A 26,581-nucleotide genomic window follows, 5' to 3' on the forward strand; every position below is an offset into this window, starting at 1 on the left:
GTCAGGCCCCAGGTCCCAGCAGGCGCCGCGTCCCCGGGGAGACGGGCCGTGGGCCGCAGGCCCCCCTCGCCGGAGGCCCCCGGGGAGCCCGGGCAGAAACCCGAGCCTGAGCTCGGCCGGGTTCAGGCACCGGGGCGGCCTCTTCCTCCTCGGGCCAGCCTGTCGTCGCCATGGGGACAGCAGACCAGGCCGGTCCTCCTCCCACCTGGGCCCGGGCCCGCACACCTGGTCAGCGCCCGGCTGCGGAGGCCGCGGCCTGGCGCCCCTTCCCCCTCCCCGCCCCCACCCGGCCGGGACCCTGCTTTCTGGGAAGCCCCTGGCGTTTCCTCTGACCTCCGTTAACCCGGAGTCGCGGCCCGCAGAGGGAGGCCCGCTTCCGCCTCTGACCTGAGGCTTCCTGCCCGGCGCACACCTCCACCCAGAGGGCCGGCTGAGCACCCGCGTCTGGACTCCCCACCTTCCAGACGGTTCTGGGCCACCCCTGCCCATACCCCTCTGGGCACACCGTGTCCAGGCTGTGCACGCAGAAGTCCAGTGGTCCAGGCGGGGCTGCCTGGGACACACATGAACCAGGGTCTGGCCTCTGCCTCTTGGACCATTCAAATGGCGGTAGGATTTCGGGCTGAGTCAGGCTCCCCCCTCGGCACTGTCCACCAGGCGGGTGGTCCTCTGCAGAGGCCGCACCCCTGGCCCCCACCCCCTGCATGCCAGGAGCTCCCCGGTGTGACCACCACAGAGGTCCCCAGGCATTACCCAGTGTCCCCTGGGGGCAGGACTGCCCTGGGTGAGACCCTGGGTTAGGGCTTCCACCGACCCCCACGCACTGCCTTCCACAGTCATCTGACAACTGGGGTCCTGGGAGGCTGCACACGTGGCACCTCGAGGGTCATGCGGCTCTCAGCTTTGAGAGTTCGAGCCCCACGTACAGCTTACTTAAATAAGGGGCACGTGGGGGGCTCAGCGGTGGAGCGTCTGCCTTTGGCTCAGGGCGTGACCCTGGGGTCCTGGGATTGAGTCCCGCATAGGGCTCCCCGCAGGGAGCCTGCTTCTCCCTCTGCCTGGGTCTGCCCCTCTGTTTCTCTTAGGAATAAATAAAATCTTTAAAAAAATCAGTAAACATAAACACTGAGTAGAAGGGAGGGGGTGACTCAGTCGCTGGGTCACCCTGGTTGTACCCTCTGACCCCTGGGGAATTACTCTGGCATCTAGTGTGTGCAGAGGCTGGACTCAATTTCTTTTCCAAATAATTAATGCAGGGTCTCCCCCCACCCCACACCATGGCCATTTGGGATCCTTCTCTGTGGGGTCGTCCTGCGCTGACCCGGGCGCCGTGGGGGCGGAGCAGCACCCGAGGCCCCACCCACCAGATACCAGCAGCTCCCTGTGGGACCACCACAGATGTCCTGCCATGGCCCCGGGTCCCCAGGCTGAGGCCCAGTGGGCTGACGGCCGGAGTGGACACAGAGCACAGCCCATTCGGGCCTGCGCTGCCCGACACAGCTCCTGGCCACATGCGGCCCCTGGGCCCCGTGATGTGACTGCTCTGGGCCGAGGTGTGCTGTGACAGCAAAGGACACGTCGGTTCCAAAGACTTCGTGGAAGATAAAAAAGTAAATAAATAAGTAAAAGGAAGGCCAAATTGCTAATTTCTCCCGTAAAATGTAACACTGCCTCTACCGGGGCGACTGCAACACCATCAGGTTACCTCCACCTGCCTCGCCCCGTCATGAACGCGGGTGCAGGAGGTTAGCTCGGCGCTGCAAGGGCACGCGAGGGCCGGGCGGTGACCCCGGCTGGGGGCCCTCGCCCTGACCCACCTCTCCCTGCGCGGAGGAGGGAGCCCAAGCGGGGGTGAACGGAGCCGGGGGGCTTCCCGGGGGGGGCCGCTCAGGACTCTGCGGAGGAGAGCCAGGCGGGGACGCAGGCACGGCTCGCGTGCTGGCCTGAGGTGCCCTCCCGAGGACGAAGGCAGCGCGCGGGGACAAGGCCCACGGGATCTTCCTCCAAAGCAAACACAGGAGTAAGAAGGCGGAGACAACAAGTGAGCACACCCAGCGTGCAAGCTTCTGAAGCTCTGATGCGTCTCCCCATTTTTGGACACAGAGGTCAGAAAGACGGGGTGTTAAGGGTCCCGGGGGTTGTGTCCTCAGGGGCCCCTGGACACGGAGGCGGGGTCTTCATTCCGGCTCCCGTCCTAGGCGCTGTCAGGATCCTTCAAGAGCCAGGAAACCCCAACACAGCTGCACAAAACACTCCGTTTCCTAGGGGCCACCTTCCACCGACCCCGTCAGGAGATCAGGAGACCCCAAAACAGCTCCTGCACAACCCACGAGGAGCCGGCTCCCCCGCAACAGGGGCCCCGTCCCCGGGTCTGGCTGGCCGGTGGCCTGCAGGGTGTGTGCAGGGGACTGCGGGGTGGTGGGGACTCACCCAGGGGTGCTGGCCTAGGTACTCCCGGCTCTGGCGAGCTCCTGGCTTCCCAGGAGCCTGGTCTGGGGCAGAAGGGACAAGAAGGTCCTGCCACGCGGCACCACCTTTCTGGGGTCAACCTGGAGGTGCCCCTCATCCACCCCGTAGGCCTTACCCTGCGGATTCCAGATCCTCCGCAAGCCCTCAGGACCCAGCCGTGTTTCGGGGGCCTTGGTGCAGCCGGGCGGGTGCAGATGGGCCCAGCGACGCGGCCCATCGTGGTGACCAGCGCTGGCCCCTGCCACCCAGACACTGACACCCTCTTTCCCAGGCCCCACAAAGCGACACTGGCGGACTTCGGGGTATCTTCTTTATTCTCCCCTCAACCAGGTGAGACTTTGGGGATGGAAGTGGCGGAAACCTGGGAAGCCGGTGGAAGGAGCCAGCAACTCGTCTCCTCTTTGGTGTCCACAGGAAAAAGCACAGGAGCCTGGAAAGGCCGCCCCGCAGAGCAGCTGGGACCCAAGAGCCGTCACAGTGCCTAGGGGGGTGGCCCCCAGCCTCGCCGTCTTCAGAGCTTGGAGGGGGGCGAGGGGAAGCCTCAGAAGCGGCCCTGCTCTCCCTCCGGGCGGGGCGGCCGGGCCCGGGGCTTGAGCCGTGTGCATGTGCCTCCCGTCGGACACAGGACCCCTCCCCTCTCCCAGCAGCCGCGGCGGGCCTGCGAGGGCCTGGGCAGTCACTTCCGATCCCCTGGGCGAGCAGAGGCGACACAGGGAGACACCTGCCCACATGTGCGGCCTGCGGGCGTGGGGACAGCGCAGGCCTCCTCTGCCGGATCTGCGAGGCTCCTCAGCCACACCGACAGCTGCGAAGCCCGCCACTTCCTTCTGCCACCGTCGGCTCGGCCGCTGCCGTCAAGAGTCAGAAGAGTCTGTTCCCTGAAGCCCGGGAGGGGCTGAGCGGGTCCCTCCTGGGGGCAGGTGGGTCAGCGGCGTGACAAGAGGTAGGGGAAGGGGGAGGAAGTGGACCCCACGACCACCTCCACGGGCGGATGTCGGACGAGGGGGACGACACGCAGGAGCGCGAGGCTCCCTCTGAGGCTGCCTCCCCTGGAGACTGCGGCGTCCCCTACTGCCCCTCTAACCCCCCGCGGCTGCAGCAGAGGCCGACCCCCAGAACAAAGGGAACGCCAAGTACAACGGGCACAGCTTGCTTTTTCTTTCCCTGTTTTGTTTGAAACCTAAGTAAGCAGGTCTGAGAAGACCCCGCGAGCAGCGTCACCCACCCTGGGGACCGGAGGCCACACCAGCTGGGACAGGCGGGAGCGGGGCTCAGTGTCCACCGCGGGGTATGTGGGCAGCTCCGCGGAAGGCAGAGGGAGAGGCTGGGGTGGGGAGAGGAGGCGCTGGCCTGTCCTGGGCGGGAGGGGCGGGGCGCAGGTGGGACGGCGGACAGGTCACCCGCGGGACCCCGTCACACGGCGGTGCGCGTGGGCGTGCTGGGCTGGTTCAGCCGCAGCGTTTTACACAACCAGCCGGCAAAATCCACCTCTTCCACCTCGGACCGCTTGATGAACGTGTGGCTCTGCAAGGAGAGGACAGGTGCGTCAACGACCGGCCGGCAGCGCCTGCAGCAAGGAGGATGGCCGGCGGGCGCGTGGCGCACAGGAAGCCAGAGCCAGAGGGTACCCTGCGCTCGTCGGGCCCAGGTCACCGTCTGGGGGTTGAGCAGCATCCCCGGCCCCATCCCCATGATGCCAAGAGTGCCCCCATCGTGAAGCCCACAAATGTCTCCAAACATGCACCGCCCCCGCCCGGGGCCCCTGGGGACAGTCGCCCCAGCAAGAGCATCCGATCTGAACAGAAGCCTCCGTGATGCCAGTAAGCTCCTGCTGCTCTGTCTGCTGCGGCAGCCACTGGCCACGTGAGGCTCCCAAGCCCGTGACATATGGCTCCTGTGGCTGAAGAACAGGAGCCTACGTTCTGTTTCGTTTTAAGTCACCGACAGAGTTCCCGTGGGGACAGCAGTGCGCCAGAGGTTCCTGGCCTGAGGCTGGGGGAGTGAGCAATGCTGTCCCCACAGGGTGTGCAGGGGACGGGCAGGATGGGGGCTTGGGTCCACGGGAGGAGGTCTCGTCCCCCATGAGACTCCCAGGCTTGGGGACGACTGGACGGGGGGGCAGGACTCCATGGTCTGGGGCCACAGCGGGGCCACTTACAACGTCGGTTTAGGTGGGGCAGAGGCTCGGGGGCCCCACGGGGCCTTCAGCATCGAGGACCTTCTCTAGGTCACAGATTTGTATATCACACAACGAACGTGCACCTGTGACGTCATGTGTGGCTCTAACACACAGACTGGAAACTCCCTACAGCTGACAAGACTCTTGGAAGAACCAGGACACACCAACCCTTCCCACACGGTGTTCTTGGTGGCGCCCGCAACCAGGAGATGCTGGCTAGCCCTGAAACTAAGGGAGGCACTGATGCCGTGACCTCAGGCTGGAGACACGCCAGCGGCGAGGAGCCCGGCACGTGCCCCCTGGGGAGGACTGTCCTTTGCAGAGGCCCCGAGCTAGAGGCTCCCTCCTGGAAAGACCGCGTCCCGACAGTGAATAGGGGCTCTTGTTCTGATGCTCAGACGCCTGACACGGAGAGCCGGCACCTGTGACTGTCACGGGCACGGTCTCGTGTGGGGAGGCATGTGAAGGGCGGGCTGCCCCGGGCGCGGCAGGGGTGTGGGTGAGGAGAGCTGGCAGTGGAGGGCGCTGAACGTGCCTGGCCCACTGAGGCCACACGTCAACGGGCTTGCAGCCCACCCCCACCGGCTGGGAAAAGGCAGCTCCGACGCCCACCTTGCTCTCAAGGGCATCAGACAGCGTGGACTCACAGGCAGGCTGGCGGGCCCTGGGTCTCCCTGACCTGCGGGGCCCCCGTGCTCGAGGCAGGAGCGGCACAGAGGTCTTAGGGTGCCACCACTCCCAATAACAGCCCTGGCCATGCCTGCGGCCAGGGCTGTTCCATACCAACGGTGCCCCGGCTGCTCTAGACCACCCCGCTAATGGAGTCAGGACACCACCGGGGCTCTCCAGCTCGACACGCGCCCCAGGAGGCCGAGCCCGCTCGAAGGCTGGCTGCGGTCTGCCCTCCCCCCGGGGTGAGCCAGTGCCCCCCAGGATCACTTACCATGAGCATCTTCAGATCTGCTCGCTCTGCTGGGTTCTTTATTAGGCTGGAGAGGAAGACAGAGAACGAGGGAGACAAGGCAGGGCAGTTAGTCAGTGGCCACGGGAACTCGCGTTTTGAGCCGTAATAGGCCAGCCCAGTCCCCGTGCCTGGCCTATCTGGATCTGGACGCAGCAGGGAACAGAATCTGCTCTGTTACTCCTTTGGTGTAAGACCAAGACTCCTGGGGAGGGAAGGGCAAGGGTCGGCAACCAGGACAAGAGGGAAGGGCAAAGGCTGTGGAGACACCCTGGCCGCTGCTCAGTCTAAGGCCTAGAGCCAACATAGCCACACTGCTAATAAATCCCCCCAATTCGGGAGTATGTCAAAATGGAACTTTTCCCCTCATAAAAAAGCAGAACTGCCCCTAAAAACAGTTGCTTAAACTGGCCTGAGGACAAACAGTGGCCGTTCAGACGCAAACAAAAACGCACGGGGTAGAAAAACATTTACACAGATGATTGGGTTTCTGCGGCAGCATGCTGGCCAGCGGTTGTGCAAAGGGCCGGTGGTGCCTTCACCGCCAGGAGCAGGTTTGCTGCTGCATGATGCAGTCCCCAGGCAGCAGCGAGGCTGGCCGACTCCACCCGTCCTGCCGCGCAGGACTGCCCTCACGGTGAGGGGGGCGGCCTTCCTGGTCCTGGGCCTGCTCGCCCCGGGCCCATGCTGATGCATCAAGAACAGCTGGCCACTTGCCAGAACCCGACATGAAAAGCTTGTTTGGACACTGGTGGGTTACAGAGCTGAGGGATTAGGAAACCGGGATGGCTGCTGGTGGAAGGCAAGGCGGGAATGGCATTTCCAAAGATCTGAAATCCTGGTTTGTTCTGGGCTTTGAGGACAAGATGGGGGACAGCAGCTGGACACCACGACTACCCAGGTTCTCAGGTGAGCTCCAGGTGTCCCCCAGATACCTCTACCCACCAGCAGTCCCACAGTCGATCCAGCCGAGACCAAGAAGGAAGTTTGCCTCTGGGTCGGCAGCCGGGGTGTGGGCAGCTATCCCAGGAGGCAGGCGGGGCCTCCGACGGCCTGGCACCCTGCCCCGGCCCGCCCCGAGACCGTGTTGGAGGTGGTGCCACCTTACCATTTATTTACAAACTCCTGGAAGTCCTGGGTGAAGACACCACTGGGCAGCTTGGGAGGCGGCTGTGGGAGACAGCAAAGGGGTGGGGGTCAGATGCTCAAGGGCGGTTGGAGAATCACAGGGAGAAGGTGCTTCCTGGCCCTGAACCCATGAGGACAGCACAGCACTTTTTGGGGGCCCTCAAAAGGCAACTTTCCTGGCCCCAGTCCCTTCACCTGGCTAGAGGGGGCACCCCCCACCCCCCACCTTCTGGCAGCTTTCCTGCAGGCCCTGTCACCCGCCTTGCCAACTTGGCTAGGGTCTTCGGGGTTCTATGGAAAGCTCCGGTTTCGGGATCATAGCTGGTTCCAGGAGGAAGGAGAACAGGGCCCAGCCTCACTTTAGGGACGTGTCACACTCTGGGCCACTGTCTCCAGCTGGGGTTCTGGAGCACTGGGGGGTGGGGTGGGGGTGGGGCAGCTAGCTCCAGAAGCGCGAGCAGCCTGGCCCAGTACACATGTGCCAGGGTGGGGACAGCTGTGTGCAGGGTCAGGCCCTTGTCAGGGGAGGCAGCGGGCAGACTGCCCGGTGAAACCCAGAGCCTTCCTCCCATTTGGGGGTGGGAGGTGCCGGCAGGCTCCCCGGGAGGACGTGCTTGCCGGGCCTAGGTGTGGCTGCCAGGTGCAGGGCACGCTGTGTCACCAGAGCCAGCCCGTCCTGTTCTGTCATCACCAGCCCTGCTCTGAGCCGCTCACCTCAACACTGAGCCCCGCACCAAGCCAGTGCCACGGGCAGCCCGGCTGCCCCATTTCTCTGCCCTGATTCCAAAGGGCCACCGCAGGCACTCTTCAGCCCACAGAACCTGTGAGAGGCGGGCTGTGGGGTCAGGGCCCGCTCTGCTCCTTTCCAGCTGCCGCCTGAGGAGGCCGCTCCCATGCTTCAGCTGCAGCTTACTCGTCTGTACAAGTCCCACTAGCTGCTCACACGGAGGGGAGGACGATCTGGTGGGCCGGGCCCTCCGTGCCTCCTTCCCTGAACTTTCCCTGAGGCAGCGGATCACTCAGGACCACACGGGCTCCAAGAAGCTCAGAGAGCTACCAGGTGACAGCTCTGGGGAGGGCTGGCGGGCTGGCTCCAGGGCCACAGCCTTTGGAGGGGTATGGCAGGAACATCAGGTTTGTCTTTACACACCCCGATACACACACACACATGCTATATGGGGGCATAAACTCCTGGAGAGTGGGGGACCTGGGCAGTAGGGCGGAAGGCCATGCACTTCCACACCTGATAGAGGTCCCTGTCCCGCCCTCCACCCCTTCCCAAGAGAAACCCAGTCCCTGTGTGGAATTCCCTTCCTTCGGGTAAGGAATTTCAAGTTGAAGAGCTTAATCCGCCCGTGTGAAGACGTGCCAGAGGGGCTTCGGGTACGCACCTCGTTCACAATATAGTCCAGCAGCTCGAAGATGGCCATAGCTGGCCGGCTGTCCGTCCCATGACCTGCCAGGGCAGAGACAAAAACAGGGGTGAGGCGCGCGTCGGCCGAGTACCCTTCCCCCCACGCGGGCCCAAACCAGGGGAGGTGCCCTGGCCGGGCTCCTTGCTATGGAACTTGCTTTCTTGGGAAACCAGATTCTTTCTGAGCCTCCGGTGAATTAAACAAAACAAAACAAAACACCAAAATGAACAGGAGCGTTTTTTGAGAAGTCACACGTTTGGCACGGTGCTGCTTCCAGGCTGTGCCAAAGTCACAACCCCTGGTTTCTGGCGCACAGGCAGGGTGTGGGGGGTGGTGCTGACCAAGAGCAAGGACGGCAGCGTGACCTTGCAGGGAGCTGCGGGTGAAGCAGCATCAGGCCCCAAATGCTGCCCAGAATGGACAACCGGCTAGGGGAGTTGACCCCTGTCTTCGACCCAGCTGGCCAGGGACAGGTTTGGCAGCTGGACTTTCGCCTTCTGTCCCGTCCTGAAATGGGCATGCAGGCCGGGGCTGGGGGAGGTGCTGGCAGGCAAAGGTGGCCTGGCATGGCCCGCCACTCCTCCCTGCTGGGATGGGGCCGCAGCTGAACACCCGTGCTGCCATCTGGGAGTTGGTGCTGGGAGGGACGGAGCCAGGGCCCGAGGACACGGATGGGGGTGGGGGTGGGGTTCTCCCCGCAGAGAAAATCAAGACACCCCAGCGATGTGGGTCTGGCACCAGGGAAAGAGGAGCTAGACTTGAAAATACCATAAATGCAACTATTTGATGGCCTGTGTCCATCAGCGGTGAAGACACATAACACAACACGGTCCACCACACACGGGACTACATGGCCACGGACAAAGGCGAGGCACCCACGCCGCCCGGGGGACGGACCCCGAGCTCATGACACTCAGGGAGGGAACCAGACACAGCAGGCCCCACGGGGTGGGAGTCCACGTGTGTGACACGTCCAGGACAGGCTCCTCCACGGATGGGAAGGGGGTTCATGGGGGCCAGGGAGGAGGGGGAGTGACGACTAACAGGGATGGGGCTTCCTTTTGGGGTGATGAGAACATTCGGAACTAGACAGCGGTTATGCTGGCACAACCTTGTGAAGATACACAATTCCACAAGTGAGTCCTGGGGAGCACGAAGTCGGTCTCAATAAAGCTGGTATCAGACAAGCGCAGCCCGACCGCACTCCGCTGCACATTCCTTCAGACTCAACTCAACTCCCTTCCTGTCACTTGACTTAAAGAAATCCGAATCTTCAGCGCCGCTTCCTAGTTATGCTGCCCCCGCCATAACCCTTCCCCACCCCCACCTCCAAGATGGTCAGAAGGTCAGCCTGAACTCCTCTGGTTCAGGGGTCCCCTGGGGAGCCCCCCACCTCCCAGGGGACCACTGCAGGCATGGAGAGTCCTCTGGGAGCCCAGGTGACCCCCGGGGCCCCCCAGCCTTAGTCCCCTCTCACACGGTGTGTCGGGACAGGCCACCCAAGGAAATTGAGACAAGTTAGTTTCAGTTTCTGAAAGGCCCGGCTCAAACAGCAGAACGTTAGCTACAGCGTCCAGGCGGTGGGCATACGGGTGGCTCGCTGGGCAATCCTTACAGGCCATTCTCTACGTTTGAACATTTCTGTGATAAAATGTTGGAAAACCCACCCAACCAGTGGCTCGGCTGAGGAGTTCTCTCCAGAACCGCCCCCACCCCCCCACCCCAGCTGGCCACGACACACGCAGCTGCCTTGAACGGCACCGGTTTGGGGAACTGTCCCCAGAAGCCTCGGGACCATCTGCGGACTGCTGACCACAGCCAGCGTGACCCAGGGGGACAGGTGGTGCTGAGAGGGGCCAGAGGGGAGGCAGCTGCCACCTTCGGGCACTGCATTCCCCACGTGGGCATCACTGCTTGTCCAAATGCTAAGTTCCAGATTCAGGCCATACCGCTGATGGGGCGTCCAGGGGGTCTCGGCCGTGGTGAGATGCTGTGAGGCTCTCCTTCTATCCCGTCAACCATGGGCCGGCCGAAGATGGCCTCTAGCTCCTTGGCATCTGGTGGCGGGATGGGGTACCTTCCAATGGAGAGCTCCACCAGGGACAGGCCCATGCTCCAGATGTCCGACTGCACTGAGTAATGAGTGCCCTGCAACCGCTCTGGCTGTCGGCGAGAAAGAGCAAAGAAATGCCCGGATGGTGGCTGGGACCTGGGGCTTCCATCAGGAGCCCTCACGGGGTCCCTGGCCATCCTGCCACCGACACTGTTCCCCCTGCAGCCCCATCCTGGTCCGTGCCGCCCTCTAGAGACCTGGCAACGGAAAGAAAGCAACTCCACCTTCTCCCTGCACCTGCTGTGGGGCAGCGAAGCTCCCAGCCAGCACTGACAACAGTGCTCAACACCCAAATCTTTTGCACTTTTGGAAAAGGATGACCAACCCAGGGAAGACAGCGGGATGCCTCCTTTTCCATAACAGTCCAAAAAACTAACTTCTCAGAGTCCGCTCCTGGGATCACCCAGACGTTTCCTGAGATACCTGAGGGGTAGTCTCTTGGCTCAGAAACTAACTGACCGCTCTCCTGGACCCATCTCTTACTGCTGGCAGAAAGCAACCAGGCATTTCCAGCGAAAACCCTGATCAAGGAGACAACCGCTGCTAGAATCTGGACGGAAAGGAGAAACCCTGCAGAAACACGGTGTATTTGGGAAAACCTCAAGCTTTGCAAAATCTTCTGGAAAACAGGGAAGTGCTGACAGGACAGGGTAGGGTACAGACGGACTCACAGACATGTAGGACCGAGTTCCCACGAAGGAGTTGGCCATGGAGTCGATGAGCTGGCCGCTCACCCCAAAATCACACAGCTTAATCTCCCCTCGGGAGTTGACGAGGATGTTGGATGGTTTCACATCTGAGGGCAGAGGCAGCTGCAGGTGAGGCGGGCCCGGCCTGCCTGCCAGCCCCACTCGACCCCTAGGTGTCCCCACCCGGCTCACCTCGGTGCATGATCTGGTGCTTCTCCCGGAGATACGCCAAACCCCGGAGAACCTGAGGGGGAGCCCCAGAGATGGGTCAGCAGGGCAGTGCCCCAGGCAGACCTGAGGGGCTGCTTGTCTGGCACGAGTTCAGGGAGCCCCCATGTTGAGGGACGGAGCAGGTGAGAGTGGCAGGGACGGCCACAGCGTCCCAGGCCTGCGGGCAGATGCCCGGCTCACCCACCCTCACCCACTGCCCACCTGCCAGGCAGACACTCAGCAGGGACTGGGCCAGGGCCAGGCCCAGGCTCCGGCCCAGGGTCCAGCAGGAGGGCTGGGGGTGTACAACCCGGCTGCCCTGCCCTGAGGGTCACACAAGCCCAACGGGCATTGTCTGTCTAATGCTTCCATGCTGGGTTTACGGTGAGGCCCCGTAAGTGATGACAGCACTGTGGGATACCACGTGGCTGGGACCCTATAGGGGCAGGGAAGTATCGTGTGCATTTTACAGAGATGCCCCTTGCCAGCCCCGCAGTTGCAGAGACGGGCATGGGCCACACCACCTGGTTCCAGCGGTTTGTCCAACTCTGGCCACACGTAAGGTGTAAGGGGGCAGGTTAAGAATAAACCCACACAGAGCGCGGGGCCAGGACTGTGGACACAGCCCAGTGTGGCAGTGGCCTGCGGGGGAGCCGGAGCCCGCACACTTACCGCAATGCTGACCTTCCCCAGGATCTCCTCAGGGATTCTCTTGGCTTCCTTCAACACCTGGTCCAGAGAGCCGCCATCCTAGGGTCAGCACAGAAGAGAAAAGGCAAGCCGTGCTGAGCAGTCGGCCAGGCAGGGCCCACAGTGCAGAGAAGGATTCCCAGAGGGACGCAGAACAGCAGGTATGAGAGCGAAGCATTTCCCCAGTTCCCGGTGAGCTGGAGCTCAATTTCCTCCACAGGAAATAGAGGCCAGACCACAGCCAAATGCCCCCCCGCTGGCTCAGAGTGGGGCCTCCTTCAGCCCCTGCCACCTCCAGGACCTCAGGAGGGCCCATCCAGTAAGGAAGCAACCAGGGTGCCAGCGCGCTCCCCAGGCAGCCCTGCCTTCCGGGAACCCCCGCCGTGACTCAGCTGCCCCTTCCCCAGGTTGCCATGGCAGCAGCAGGCAGAGCGGCGTCGCCAGGCTTGCAACCAGAGCAACCGCGAAGGTGCCAGAGCTCGACCGCAGGCTCCTGGGGCCTGGGTTCTACTCCTGCTAGCCTGTGGCAGCCCCAGTGGAACAGAAACAGAGAGCCCGGAGGTGAGGCCTGGAGCCGCCGCTGCCCACTCCCTGCTCCCCTGCCCCCGTCCCTTAGGTCTTGCCCTGTGCTTGTCGCTGTGCACAGGCACGTCCTGCAAAGGACAGGACACATGTCCTCCCTGGCAGCTCCCTACGCCAGGCTGGCCTCAAGTCCACGGGGCACCTGACAATCAACTTGGAGATCAAACCCAGGCAGGGGTCCCTGCTGGGTCCCCCAAGACGCTAGGTGGACACATGGAGTTCCAACCACGGGCCAACATCTGAACTCACGGCTGGGCAGCTGCAGAGAAGGTGCTTTCTCTACCAGGCTCCAGGCTGCCACAGGAGGGGGTGGGGAAGCCTGAAGGCCCCCGGATGCTGGGACTCCCGTCTCCCAGCCTTGCTCAGTTAAAACGGCCATGGGTGGGAGTTCTAGAAAACCCAACACTCTTTGAAGCTTCTACAACCTGCACATGACTCTCCCAACTACTTCCAGACTAAGGGTGTAAGACCCACAGAGAGGGTGACTGTGCCCGGGAGAAACCCACGGAACCAGGTATCCTGGCTCAGCCCAGTTCTGCCTGCAGGACCAGGGGGAGTTCCTTCTGTCCTTCCTGTTTTTTGCTCAAAATGTCAAGCAACCTTTAAAGAATACAAACAAATTCTTTTAAGACTATAACCCTGCCTCCCAACACAGCTCTTCTCGTTCTGAACCTTTATGGAGCTGTGGTAGGTTTATAAATGAGGACGTCGGGGGAGAACATCCCCAGAGAGGCCAGGGCAGGCCAGGCCCCGCGTGGGAACCTCGCCAGTTAGCTGAAAAGCCCGGTGGGCGGACAGTTCTGTTCTCTCTATGGCTGCTCTGCCCCCTGCACCACTCCTGCCAACCACAGATGTCCCCAGACACGGCCCAGTGTCCCCTGGGGTAGGATCATTTCCGGATGAGACCCCCTGGTCCACATGAGGAAGAGTGTAAATTGCTCAAGTCACGCTGACAGGAAGTGGTGAAGATAGCACCACTGGGTCCTCCGACCCCAAATCTCACGCTGTGCGGAGTGTCACACACTTTCATTTTGTGTATGTGCTCTAAATATTCTGGAAATTGCACTTTGAAGTAAGTGGTATATGAGTTTCTTTTTATAAAAAAACTCAACTCTAGGGCCGCCTGGGTGGCTCAAGTGGTTAAGCGTCCGACTCTCGGTTTTGGCTCAGGTCATGCTCTCGGGGTCCTGATATCGAGCCTCGCGTTGGGCTCTGCTCAGCATGGAGTCTGCTTGAGACTCTCCCTCTGCCTCGTCCCCCGCTCACGCCAGTGCTCTCTCTCTCCCAGCAGTTCTTCCTGCCATCCCTGAAGTGTGACTTCCAGATCCTTCTATGTATTTGCATGGGCATCCACATGCACAGGGAAATATACACAGGGGTTTAAAAATTGTATCTAAATACACGGGAGTTTAAAAATTGTATCTAAGTGGGTTCACATTATGCATATTTTCTCCTCGGGGATTTTTCTCCCTCTGCCAAGTGGCCAGGTAGGGTTCTTACCTCTCCCTCACTGGCAGACATGTGACTTTTCACTATTGTACAAGGGAGCACATGCTTCAGATGGGACTGGACTCCAGGAAACACCCAGAGGTGCTTCTGAACAGTCAGTAAGCTGCCCCCTGGGACACCCACTACCCACTGTCTGTGGGGTCCATGCCAGGAGTCACCCCAGTGACAGCCCCTTGCCCTTGGGAAACCACCAGCCCGCTGTCTCTAAGCCCCAGGCACCAACGTGTACTGGCCAGGTGCATTCACCCCCCCTAGGTTCCATCTGCGCTGCCCACCGCCAACTAGGGGTCTTCCCTGGCAAGCGGGGCTGGAGTCTACCAATGAGAGCCGATTCACACCCAAACCCACGTGGAGATAAGCCTTCCCCTCTGCTCACTGCTCCAGGCGTCACCGGAAGATTGGCTCCCTGCACCCCCATCCTGGCCCCGGGAAGCAGGCACTACCACCCTCAGCTCTACGGGGTTGGGGCTAGGGGAGGCAGAACCTTGTCCCAAGTCATGCTGTTAGGAGGTGAGTGGTGCAGTGGACAGCTGACCCCATCCCCCAACAGGGCACGTGAATGAATGACGTAGAAGTGTGTCCCGCAAACACGGGAATGCCCGGGGGATGAGGCGTGGCGCCGGAGCAGATTACATGACCTGAAAATATCATGGAGGATGGTGGGGTGCGAGCTGCCTCCCCGTCCCATTACTTAACATCGTTTTGCTGTCCTCAGCCCTTCCTTGCCCAAAGAGCAGGCTCATCCCCAAGTCTACAAGAGCGGCCTCCAAGCCCCGCGCACGGGGAGCCGTCTCTGCGGCGGCGTCGAGCACACACCTCACCTGATTCTGTCTTTTCACTGATGCGCCGTCTGCTCGCTCCGTGGCCCTCCCACACCTGACACAAGAGCAACCCAAAAACCCCAACTAGGAATCTGTAGAGAATGAGCACAATCAACAACTGGGACCACTGGGCATTTCTCGTGCTGTGGGGTGCAGATGCGTGTGCGGAAAACCTCACTTCATGCTCCCCGAGACGAGAAGCAGGAGAAGGCGGCCAGCTGTGACACTCCCCCTCTCGTCAACAGAAGGGGCTGCTCCGAACTCCCCCTGCCATCAGGGAGAACAGGGAGAGGACCCAGATGGCTCGCCTTAGACCACAAAGTGACTCCCTGTCCTTTCTCGCCCCAGGTTCTCGTGGCAGTAACTGCCCGCAGGGTGGCGGATTCAGGGTCTGACCTTTCCCGCTCCCTCTGCAGCAGAGGATGGTCTGAGGCAGGGCACTGTGGGGCGGGGGGCCAGGTAGGGGCGGAGCGGGAGGGCGGGAAGCACCTTCTCTGGGGCTCCCCGTTGCACCACGCGGCCTTACACCACGCGGCTGTCACGATGTCTCACGGGCACTTGCTCAAATTCACTTCCTGCCTCTGTTACAAAATTGTCAGAGGGGACGGTGCTGCGCCTACGAGGCGTAACTGAAGCTGCGAGCCTAAGGCCACAGCATCCTGGTTTTGCAAGGGCCCCAATGGGCCTGGGGCCTGGATAGCCAGGCGGCAGGCCGCCCCGTACCTGATGAATCAGGCTCAGCACAGGGTCGGCAGCATTTCCTCCCTGGGCCCTCAGCTCTGACCACTTCTGCTTTTGTTGCACCGGATCCCACCCATTTCTGAGGTTCAAGACCAGTTTCTTAACAAGGGGGCTCATCAGAACCAACCATGGTAGTCTGAGACAAGATCGGCTCCTGTGTTCCACCCCGGAGCTTCTGATTCCATGGACCCGAGCTGGGGCGCCAAGTTGGGTCTCGCCTTCAACAGAGTGCCCAGATCACTGCCCTCCCTTCAGAGCCATCAAAGTCTTAACCACGCATACCCTCAGGCCCAGCAATTCCGCCTTCGGGCCCCTAGCTCATCTCCTGCCCCAGGACACTCGAGACCCTAGCCCACCTCTGCCCCAGGACACTCGGGACCCTAGCCCACCTCCGCCCCAGGACGCTCGGGACCCTAGCCCACCTCTCGCCCCAGGAAATTCCTCACACTGTCACTCCGAACAGGCTGTAAACAACCTGTGTCCACCATCGAGAGAGTGTTTGATAAAGTACCTTATGGGCACATGCCACGGCCAGAACACAAACAGTGGGGAAAATGAAGCCGGCTCCCCACGTGCCAGCAGGCAACAGCTTCCACCACCTATCTGGGGGAGGCCAGGTTGGAAGGAGGGGAACGTCTCGTGCTTAGAAGACCAAGGGATGTAGGCACATGCGTGCTTGCAGGGTATGGAGTGTTTCCAGAAGGACCCCTTGGAAATAAGCGTGCTGTGCGTCTGAGGACGTGGGCTTGGAGGGGATGGGCAGGGAGCCCCCTACCAGCCCGGGGCACGGCGCACTCACCATATGCTCCATGCAGATGCTGATCTCGCCGTCGCTGTAGAAGGCCCCATAGAAGCCCACGATGTACGGGGAGTTACACTCGTGCAGCACCTGCAGCTCGCGGATGATCTGGTTCCGGATGGCCGGCTTGATTTCCAGGTGGATCAGCTGCGAGGGAGAGGGAAGGGAGGGGCTCACAACCAGGCCGCTTGCGGAGGGCACCAGGAAGGAGGGGGCTTTGGCCCCTGCCCTTGATGTGCTCAAGACAGCAACCAAAACTAAGTAATCGCTTCCTAAGCATTTACCTAGAGAACAAAAAAGACATGTCTACACACAAACTTGCACACCAGAGTTCACGGAGCAGGACTCACAACTGCCAAGGTGTGGAGGCCACCAAGTGTCTACCCACAGATGAGCAGATACACAGGCACCCTACTCTGCCAGGAATGGGTGAGGTGCCCACACGTGCTGCCCTGGGGATGGACCCTGAACACAGGACACTCAGGGAGGGAACCAGACACAGAGGCCCGCGATACAAGAGTCCACATGTGTGACACGTCCAGGACAGGCTCATTCACGGGCAGGGAAGGGACTTGCAGTGCCAGGGTGACTGCTGATGGGGATGGGGTTGCGTTTTAGGGAGATGGAAGGTTCTAAAATAGATGGTAGTGACGGCTGCATAGCTATGTGAATATACTACTCACTGAATTACATATATTTAAAGGGGTAAGTGGGGGATGGGAGGTAGGGCCAAAAAAATACGTATGTACAAAGGGGTATGTTCACCAGATCTCAACAAAGCTGTTTTTTTTTTTTTTCCAACAAAGCTGTTTTAAAACAAACCTCAATGGAACAAACATTTTCACTTAGCTTCCAGGGAGCTCCGATAACAGAATTCTCTTCCCACCCAACTATACAAAGCACCACCTTTCTCAGGACCCACACCAGCGATGCCCATGACCTCAGGCCCTCTCAGCCAGGGCCTGCTGCTGGAGCCCTTATCCTTCCAGGCCACAGAGGACACAGAGGGAGCCTCAGGCCGCCACCCAAGGAGGATCCTAGCTCTCCTTTCACCGGAGTTCAAGTCAGCAGAGGGGATGGTCACCTGCAGCAACAGTGAGAAACCAAACGACTGGAGAGACGCAGGACAGGTGACAGAGTGCCAAGAGCAACACCCAACAGGAAAGAGTTGAGACCGTGGCTCCATGTCCTGGCCACTTAGAATCTCAGCTGCTCCGACCATTGCAATTGAACAGGAAAAAAGTGATTTCCACCTGCCTGTCGGATCCAGGGTGTCTGAACCTGTCGCCATAGATCCTACAGACATTTCATCAGAACCCTGTGATGGGGAAAGGAAGTAGGAGGGGCTGCATGCCTAGAGGGACAGGTGGGAGTCGGCCAGACAGATGTGGTGGGGGTGGGGGTTCTGGACAGGGAAACAAATAGCTGACTGAGGGCACAAAGGGGTGAGTACCAAGTTCAGGCAGGGGGCTCCCAGGCTCATGCTCACGACCCCGGCCACCTTAAAAAGTGCAGTAGGCCTAGTGCGACGGTGCCTGGGGCTCCTTGGATTCCTTAGCAAAGGCTCCTGCCTCTACCTGCCAAGGCGAGCTCTGGCCACGGGCTCCAGGCACTGCACACCCCTATGGCCATGCCGGTAGGATGGCCTCTCCTCTGGTGGGACACACCTGTGACGTGATGCCCAACAGGCACACACAGGAGATGCTAGGTCCAAAGATGAAGTGCTGCTGTCCATGCGGAAAGCAGAAGGTCTGCTCCCAAAAGCCCAGAAGAACTTGTGGAGCCTGATGGATGGCAATGTAGGGTGTGAAGGCCAACACCAGCCAACAGAAATACAATCAGGTCTTGTGTTTAATTTTAAATCCTCTAGTTGCTGCATTACAAATGTACAAGGAAACAGGGGAAATGATTTTTTCATGTATTTTAGCTCAATGAGATATATTACACAATTACGGTTTCAACATGTAATCCGTATAAAAATATTCATGAGATTTTCCATACTGAGCCTTTGAAATTTGGCATCATGTTTCTCTGCATGAACAGCACACCTCAGCTGGCCTGACCACATCTCAAGGGCTCCGTGCACGTGGCTGACCAGGGCAGCTGCCGCGAACAGTACAGCTCTTGACCAGGAACTTCACAGGAGCCACAGCCGAGCTGGGGAGCGAGAACCCCCCAGGCTCCGCAGAAGAGGAAGGGGTGGAGAGGAGTGGGCTGGGCAGAACTGGACAGAAACCCAGAGGTCATGGGAGCCCAGAGATGGGGCCTTTCATGTGACATAAGGCCACAGAAATCTGAGGCTTTCTGGAAAGATGCAGTAGAGAAGACGTGGGGACTCATCACGGGCCCACTCTTTCTGGGCTTGTGGAGAGAGCCTTCCAGATCACCAAGGAGCCTCCTTGAGAGGACATGGAGAAGAAAAGACAGGCATGGGAAGCAAGGGGCATGTTTCTGAGCATGCGTGTTCACACTTCACCCTGATGAAAGATCTGGAAGGGACAGAATAGTTGTCCCCACGGCACTGATGGGCAGGTTCAGGTCCCAAGAGGCTCAATCCTGTTCTCAGGGGGCACACGGCTGGTGAGTGATCAAGTCTGCATCAGGGCCAGGCTCCCAGAACACCAAAACCAAAGCTTCCTCCATGTCACCACCCTGGGGTCATGGAAACTCCTTGGATCTGGTTACAAAGGAATGGCACAAAGCATTCAAACCCCACATCAAGCCCATCTAGGAGATGCCTGGGTGGCTCTGCAGTTGGGCGCCTGCCTTCGGCTCAGGGTGTGATCCTGGAGTCCTGGGATCGAGTCCCACATCGGGCTCCCTGCAGGGAGCCTGCTTCTCCCCCTGCCTGTGTCTCTGCCTCTCTCTCTGTCTCTCTCATGAATAAATAAATAAAATCTTAAAAAAAAAAAGGCCCATCTAGCAGTTTAAGGGGATTTCTCCTACAAAAATGCAGGTGGGAGGAGTGTGGGGAATACAAACTAGAAAAAGAGGGAAATAAAATCTGAAGGTGAAATGCTGACAGCTCCCATCAAGTCCGAGTAAACTGCAAAGGAGAGACACGAGAGGGTTCAAACCCACTTCAGACACCGACCCAACCTGCCTGTTTTCTCATGTTTAAAATGGAGCTGAAGCCACAACGTGACACTGGCTCTGACACAGAGCAATCGCGTGAAGGATGGCAGCCAGAAGCACGACACGGCTTTGCACAGGTCACACGACCTCCATCGTAGAGGCAGGCGCTCAAGGCCCGCACAAACTGGAGGCCCAAACTCCCTCCTCTCCAGGAAGGCACGTGTGTAAAACATGCTAAATTCATCATACATCTCTCTTGGCCCAGGTAATGCTGCTTGGGCTCTCAGAAGGACACAGGCGGAGTCCGAACACCATGCTCAAGTCATGGAAACATTTACAATCAAGTGTGATTATAAAAGTCGAGACTGGTTCACTTGGGGCTTACATAACTGGCCTCCGTGCTCTCCCTACAGCTCATTCGGGTTAAGAAAATCCTCTGCTGATGGAAGGGGCTGCCAGGATGCTGGCGACAAAGGGTGCTGGCCCCCCAGAAAAGGACCACCTCAGCCCCCAACCTCCACCCTGCAGGCAGGCTGTATTTGGAGATCTGATAAGCTTATGCACTAGGAAAGCACGGAATCCAGACCCTGCACCTGGGAATGCAGGATCCCTCCAGGGGACTAGGAAGCCAGTTTCGCAAAAACCACTTTGCCACGTCAATTTCCCATCTGTGTCCACATCTGTGGCCTCCTGGGGGAACTGGCATTCCAGATGGAAGGTAGGCAGCCCCTGACCCCCGTGGACCAGCCCGGGGCCCCTGGGCCATCACAGAGGCACAGCCCTGAGCAGTACGACGGCCAGGCGGCCAGCCTTCTCGGTCAGTGTGGTCCACCAAATGTTCGTGGGCATGGGTCTGTCCCACACGCACACCCACACTGTGCCAGGCGTGTGGCCGCTCAGGGCACACACGACGAGGGCACTTAACATCCACGGAGAACAAACCTGGGGGTCCTTCTCCCCAGTACCTCGGACCTACTCTCTTTTAGCTCTTTATTGTGAGGGCTTGTGGAAGTATGGGAAAGCTGTAAAACTGGCAGTGTCCCGTGCAGCCTCCACCCGCTGCCTGACGGCGGAGGTCTCACCCACCTGAAGGACAGTGTGAAAACCTGGAGACTCACGTCGGGGCTGCATCGCAACTGGGTGGCAGGACTAGCCTAGGGCCCCGGGTTTAAACTCCCAAAGTTGACCTCAAAGGCTCCCACATCGCTGTGGAGCAGCCCTCGGAGTCACACTTACAAGGCACACTGGTGTCCCTCGGGTGAAGGCTCAGCTGGGTGGGGACACTCCTAGGTCCCTGATGCCAACTTGGGCCAGTGCTCTGCTTGCAGCCCTACCCCCACCCCCCACTGACTCTCATGCCTGCCTGGTTATTCCCTATTTGCGGGGTGACGCCAGACCAGAGATTTCTGGGGCACCTCCGATTTAGGAAAAGCTGCCTGTCAGAAGGGGACACAAAAGGGGACACAACCAGGTCCCAGGAGGGAAGGCACTGCAGCGCTAAGTCCTTGTGGAGAGCGAGCGCAGCGCTCCCAGGAAAGGCAGGGCAGTGCACGCCACCTGGGCACGGGGCGGCCGCGTTTCTGAGAACACCAAGTGGAACTCCAGGAGGATGGGCTTCCAGAAAGAGGTGGCTTTCTATGCCTGAGAAAACATGCCTGTATGAGCTGAATAACTAGTCACACAACGTCCCCTGATTATGTGGGGAGGAGCCACTATCCCCAAGGGTCACATCCTCCTCCTCCCCGCCCCTGTATCTCACAGGGAAGATTCTTGACCACTTAGCTGGGAGCCCAAAGGGGGAGCCAGTCCGAAACACTCTGGACATTTCTGAGAATGGGAGTTTAAGACCTGAAAGGCAGAAGTCAGTAACTGAAGGGAAGAGCTGCTCGAGGCGGGCGGGCACTGCTGTGTGTCCTAGCCAGACACCGGCTCTTCCTGAGGACGGGGTGAGTGCCTGAGCCCTCCAAGCCCAGGAGCCAATCAGAAAGCACAGGCCTGCACCTTTCAAACCCCTCTCCTATTTCCAGGGGTCCTGCCCCACCACACACCGCTGTGGAGCGCAAGGATGAAGTGCATGCCCTCGCTGACCACCTCTCACCTTTCTCGCCATGATGAGGCCAGAAGGTCTGTGCTGGACCTTGGTGACCACCCCGCCGTTCCCAGCTCCCAGCTCTGAGATCCGTTCGAAGTCGTCATCCTTGAGTTCCCCGACCTTGGCCTTCTGGGTGAGGAAGGCTTCCAGTCGCTTCTTCTGCTGCTCGTCAAGTTCTAGCTCTGCTAGCTTCTTCTGGAGGTCCACCAAGTTTGCTCTGCAAAGACCCCCAGGGCAAAGGCTAGTAAGGAATGTGCAGGCTATGGGAAGATGACTGGGCCCAGCCAAGCTTATGGTGAGGCCACCGCGGGCTGGGCCCCAGATGTGTGGCTGGAAGGACATGGGGGTGCATCAGACCTGAGTCCTATGCTGAGGACATCACCCCTTTCCTCAGGACCGGCTCTGGTTCAGTGATCCTAGTCGCAGACCCAGGAGTCCCCGTTCCTGACATAAGCACTCCAGATCATACCCGAAGGAGACGCAGGAACAGGGGCGGCAGAGCCAAGGGTCAGGTGAGGGAAGGCTTAGGCTGGGACAGAGGAGCCAACTTGTTCTGAGCGGTCTCAGGGCCAAGAGCAAAAACCACAGGCAGAAGACAGAAGTTGCAGGATGAGTGCCTTTAATGTACACAGATGACACATGGGCACTTGAGGGGAAATGAAGAGGGGCATGAAGTAAACTGCAGACGTTTCCAGGGCATGCTGCTCAGCCAGCATGCTGTTATGCTACTACTCTAAACATTACGCATTTATATGCACAAACATTCCTGGAGCTGGTCACTTAAAACACCAACCAGGAGAGCCTGGGTGGCACAGTCAGTTGAACATCTGACTCTTGGTTTCAGCTCAGGTTGTGATCTTGGGGTTGTGAGACCAGGCCCCATAGGGGTTCCATGCTCAGTGCAGTGTCTGCTTGGGGTTCTTGCCCCCTCTCTCTGATTCTTTCTCCCTCCCCGGCAGCCTCCTGACCCTCCAACCTCATGCACACTCTCCCTTGCAAATAAATACCCCCCCCCCAAAAAAAAACCCAAAACCAACCATGTACACTGTACTTCACTGGGTGATTTGAGGAATTTTCCAAGGAACTTTGACAATAAGCTATTTTCACTAATGCCTTGATTTTGAACCAAATCCTTGAGTCAAAAGCAGCTCCCGGTAACAGGTGGGCAACATTAGCTCAATGCACACAAAAGAAATAGAATGCTCCCCAAAAGAAATAGAATAAAAGTCATGTGTGCAACTTTTTTAAACATGTGCGCAATTAAATTTTTTCTACACACATTACAAAAGATGTGTCAGGTGAAATTAGTTTTAACATACTCAATTTCACCCACCAAAAATATAAATTTCAACATGAAATCAACATAACCAAATTAATAAACACTTTTCTTCTATTTTTTTTTTTTCATACAAAGGCTACAGAATCTGAAACGCATATTACACTTACAGGTCCCCTGAATTTGGACAAGCCACATTCTGAGTGCTGGTGGTGGGTGACGGGACCAGACAGGGTGGGCAGCTAAGAAACATCTCTAAAGGACTGTGAGTGATTTCGGAGGGCATTTAAGCCAAGGCCGACTCCCAACCTGGGGGAGACCTGCTGGGGAGAACTGGAAGAATGGAACTCTCTCAGACACCTTTCAATCCTCAAATTTGACCATAACTAGCCTAGAACTTAGAGGCTTGAGCAAGGGGCACAGGCTGGATACAAGATGACCTGTGGCTGGCGGAGGGAAGTCATCTGAGCTGGTACAGCAAAGCTACTAGAAGGCAGGGAGCCAGGTGCTACTTCCTGAGCACGTATCAGGGCTTTACAAACACCACCTTGTTTCATTCTCAAGGTCCTTCTGGGAGGTATGTACCTTGTAGTCCCAGCCTATGCAGGAGGGAACAGGCTCAGAGAGGTTAAGTAACTTGCCCGTGGGCCACAAAGCAAGGAAGTGGCAGTGCCTGGAATCAAACTTGCATCCTTCCTGATTCCAAAGCCCTGTTCACTGTAGCAACTCGCTGAGCCAGGACCGTGGGCCTACTAGGTGCTCCCTGAATGCCTGGGTAACAAAGACCTGATGAGGAATGGATGGAGGACGGAAGAAGGAAGGCGAAGGAATGAATGTACGCGACACGCTTCCGTCCTGAAGGGTTGAAGAGGCAGTTTTTGAGGCCAGACTCTGCAAAAGTCGTCTTCACACTGCCCTGTGATATCTAAGATGCATTCTACAGTCAGCTGATTAATCCACTTTAAATTTAATAGCAACTCAGCTGTGGTTATTAAAAAAAAACAAAAACCCAACACCCTAGAATCCTAATGGCTGGTTTTCTCTGCCGGGGGTTCTGGAAGGAATGGAAATCAGAAGCCATGGAAGAGAAAGGGGGAGAGAATGAAGAAGGTGCTCTCCTGTCATTAGAATAGGCAGCGGACCTTTGAATATAAGGAACACGTCCCCACATTAAGCCACATGCTCAGAGACAGAAAAAGGTGTCAGGTCACACACAGGCATCAAGACTCTCACCCAGGACACAGGGGCCAAGCCCCCCAAGACACAACATACATGCTCTTCAGCATCACAGCAAATAGATCCCAGCCAGAAGCCTCGGGATCGGTCCTGCTCCTCTGGAGCGTGGGGAACAGGAGTACGGAGGTCATTGGGACTGGCTCTGGGGCCAAGGGGTCACTGTCGCCGGACCTGGCCAGCACGTACCCCTCCCACAATATGATTCTGCTATCTTGAGACCCCACCCCGGATGCTCCTTTCTGCCCCTTTCCGCAAGTCCTCCAGTTCGCTTAGGTGCCTACATGGCTCCAGCCCCAGAGGCTCCCTCTCCCCTCCCCACCAGGATCCTGCAGTTGACCTCACTACTCTGGGGCCTCACCTTGCCCTGTCCCCTTAGAGACACCTCCACCAGTCTTCTCCCCTCAGGGCTTCCTGGCTCATCTTACCCTTCGGGGAGTCCTCAACTGCCCTCTCCTGGAGGGACCCCTCCCCCTCCATTCCTCTCCTCTCAGGAACCCCTTCACCCCATTCTTTGGTAAGCAAGGACCTCCATCCACCCTCTACCTCACTATTCAGGGGCCTCCCTCCTACCTTTTCCCTGCAGGAACCTCTCCATGTCTTGATTCACCACTAAGACTCCTCCCCCCATCCTCTCTGGTCAGGAACCCTCCCTCAACTCCACTTCACTCCTTGAGACCCCCATACCCCATCTTCTTCACTCAGGGACCCTCTCCCCAAGACCACACCACTCAAGGATGCCTTCTCCTGACCTCAGCCCTCAGGGCCCCCACCCCATCCTCTCCACTCAGGGACTCCCTGCACTGACTTCACCACTCAGGGCCCCCACCCCATCCTTTCCACTCAGGGACCCCCTGCACTGACCTCAACACTCAGGGACCCTCTGTAACCCCCTCAGCACTCAGGGCCCCCACCCCATCCCCTCCACTCAGGGACCCCCTGCCCTGACCTCAGCACTCAGGGCCTCCCACCCCATCCCCTCCACTCAGGGACCCCCTGCCCTGACGTCAGCACTCAGGGACCCCCTGCCCTGACGTCAACACTCAGGGACCCCCCGCCCTGACCTCAGCACTCAGGGCCCCCACCCCATCCCCTCCACTCAGGGACCCCCTGCCCTGACCTCAGCACTCAGGGCCTCCCACCCCATCCCCTCCACTCAGGGACCCCCTGCCCTGACCTCAGCACTCAGGGCCCCCACCCCATCCCCTCCACTCAGGGACCCCCTGCCCTGACGTCAGCACTCAGGGCCCCCACCCCATCCCCTCCACTCAGGGACCCCCTGCCCTGACCTCAGCACTCAGGGCCCCCACCCCATCCCCTCCACTCAGGGACCCCCTGCCCTGACGTCAGCACTCAGGGACCCCCTGCCCTGACGTCAACACTCAGGGACCCCCCGCCCTGACCTCAGCACTCAGGGCCCCCACCCCATCCCCTCCACTCAGGGACCCCCTGCCCTGACGTCAGCACTCAGGGCCTCCCACCCCATCCCCTCCACTCAGGGACCCCCTGCCCTGACGTCAGCCCTCAGGGCCCCCACCCCATCCCCTCCACTCAGGGACCCCCTGCCCTGACGTCAGCACTCAGGGCCCCCACCCCATCCCCTCCACTCAGGGCCCCCACCCCATCCCCTCCACTCAGGGACCCCCTGCCCTGACGTCAGCACTCAGGGCCTCCCACCCCATCCCCTCCACTCAGGGACCCCCTGCCCTGACGTCAGCACTCAGGGCCCCCACCCCATCCCCTCCACTCAGGGACCCCCTGCCCTGACGTCAGCACTCAGGGCCCCCACCCCATCCCCTCCACTCAGGGCCCCCACCCCATCCCCTCCACTCAGGGACCCCCTGCCCTGACGTCAGCACTCAGGGCCCCCACCCCATCTCCTCCACTCAGGGACCCCCTGCCCTAACCTCAGCACTCAGGGCCCCCACCCCATCCCCTCCACTCAGGGACCCCCTGCACCCCCCTCAGCACTCACTGCACCTTCTCCTCTCAGGTGTCCCCCTCCGACCGACCTCATTACTCAGGCACCCCCTCCCCTTCCTCACCCCGGCCAAGCCCGGCCCACTCACTCGGAGGCGCCCTCGCTGGTGGGGGACGGGCCCTCGGCGATGGCGGGGTTGATAGTGAGCGCCGGCAGCACCGGCTTCCTCCGGGCCAGCATCGGGGCTCCGCGGGCCGGCGGCGGCGGCGCCTCTAGCCGGGGCCCATAGGGGGCGGGCCGGGAGCGGGCGGCGCCGACGCGAGCCCGGGGCTGCGGCTGCGGCCTAGGCGGGCGCCGGGGCGGCGAACGGAGGCGTCGCTGCGGACCGGGCCGAGGGGCGCCGAGGGGCTCCGGGGCTGAGGCCGAGGAGCCGCCGCCGCAGCCGAGGAGGCCCGTCCGAGGCTGACGCTGCAGCCGGAGCCCGGGAGGCCGAAGGCAGGGAGGGGAGCGACGAGATCGCGGGCCGGCCTCTCGCGAGAGCCAGCGCCGGGAGCCGCGAGGCCCCGCCCCTCACCGCGGCGCGTGCGCACCAGTCGGGGGCCGCCTTCTTGTGGGGAAAGGGGCGGAGACCTACGGAGGAGGTGCCGGGAGCGTGCGCACTCGCTCGCTTCCCCACTG

General features: G+C 59.9%; 1 protein-coding gene across 1 annotated transcript; it reads right to left on the reverse strand.

The window, feature by feature from the left end:
• Positions 1–2,765: 2,765 nt before the first annotated feature.
• Positions 2,766–26,385, reverse strand: MAP2K2 (mitogen-activated protein kinase kinase 2). Its single transcript, XM_041762963.1, has 11 exons — positions 26,052–26,385; positions 21,480–21,690; positions 16,307–16,453; positions 11,837–11,914; positions 11,147–11,198; positions 10,937–11,061; positions 10,102–10,315; positions 8,129–8,193; positions 6,718–6,779; positions 5,592–5,637; positions 2,766–3,993 (listed from the first exon to the last, which is right to left on the reverse strand). The coding sequence occupies exons 1-11, from the start codon at positions 26,141–26,143 to the stop codon at positions 3,883–3,885; spliced, it is 1,203 nt and encodes a 400-aa protein (XP_041618897.1). The 5' UTR covers positions 26,144–26,385; the 3' UTR covers positions 2,766–3,882.
• Positions 26,386–26,581: the final 196 nt, after the last annotated feature.

The sequence above is a fragment of the Vulpes lagopus genome, chromosome 7 (assembly GCF_018345385.1).
Source record: "Vulpes lagopus strain Blue_001 chromosome 7, ASM1834538v1, whole genome shotgun sequence".
NCBI classification, from domain to species: Eukaryota; Metazoa; Chordata; class Mammalia; order Carnivora; family Canidae; genus Vulpes; species Vulpes lagopus.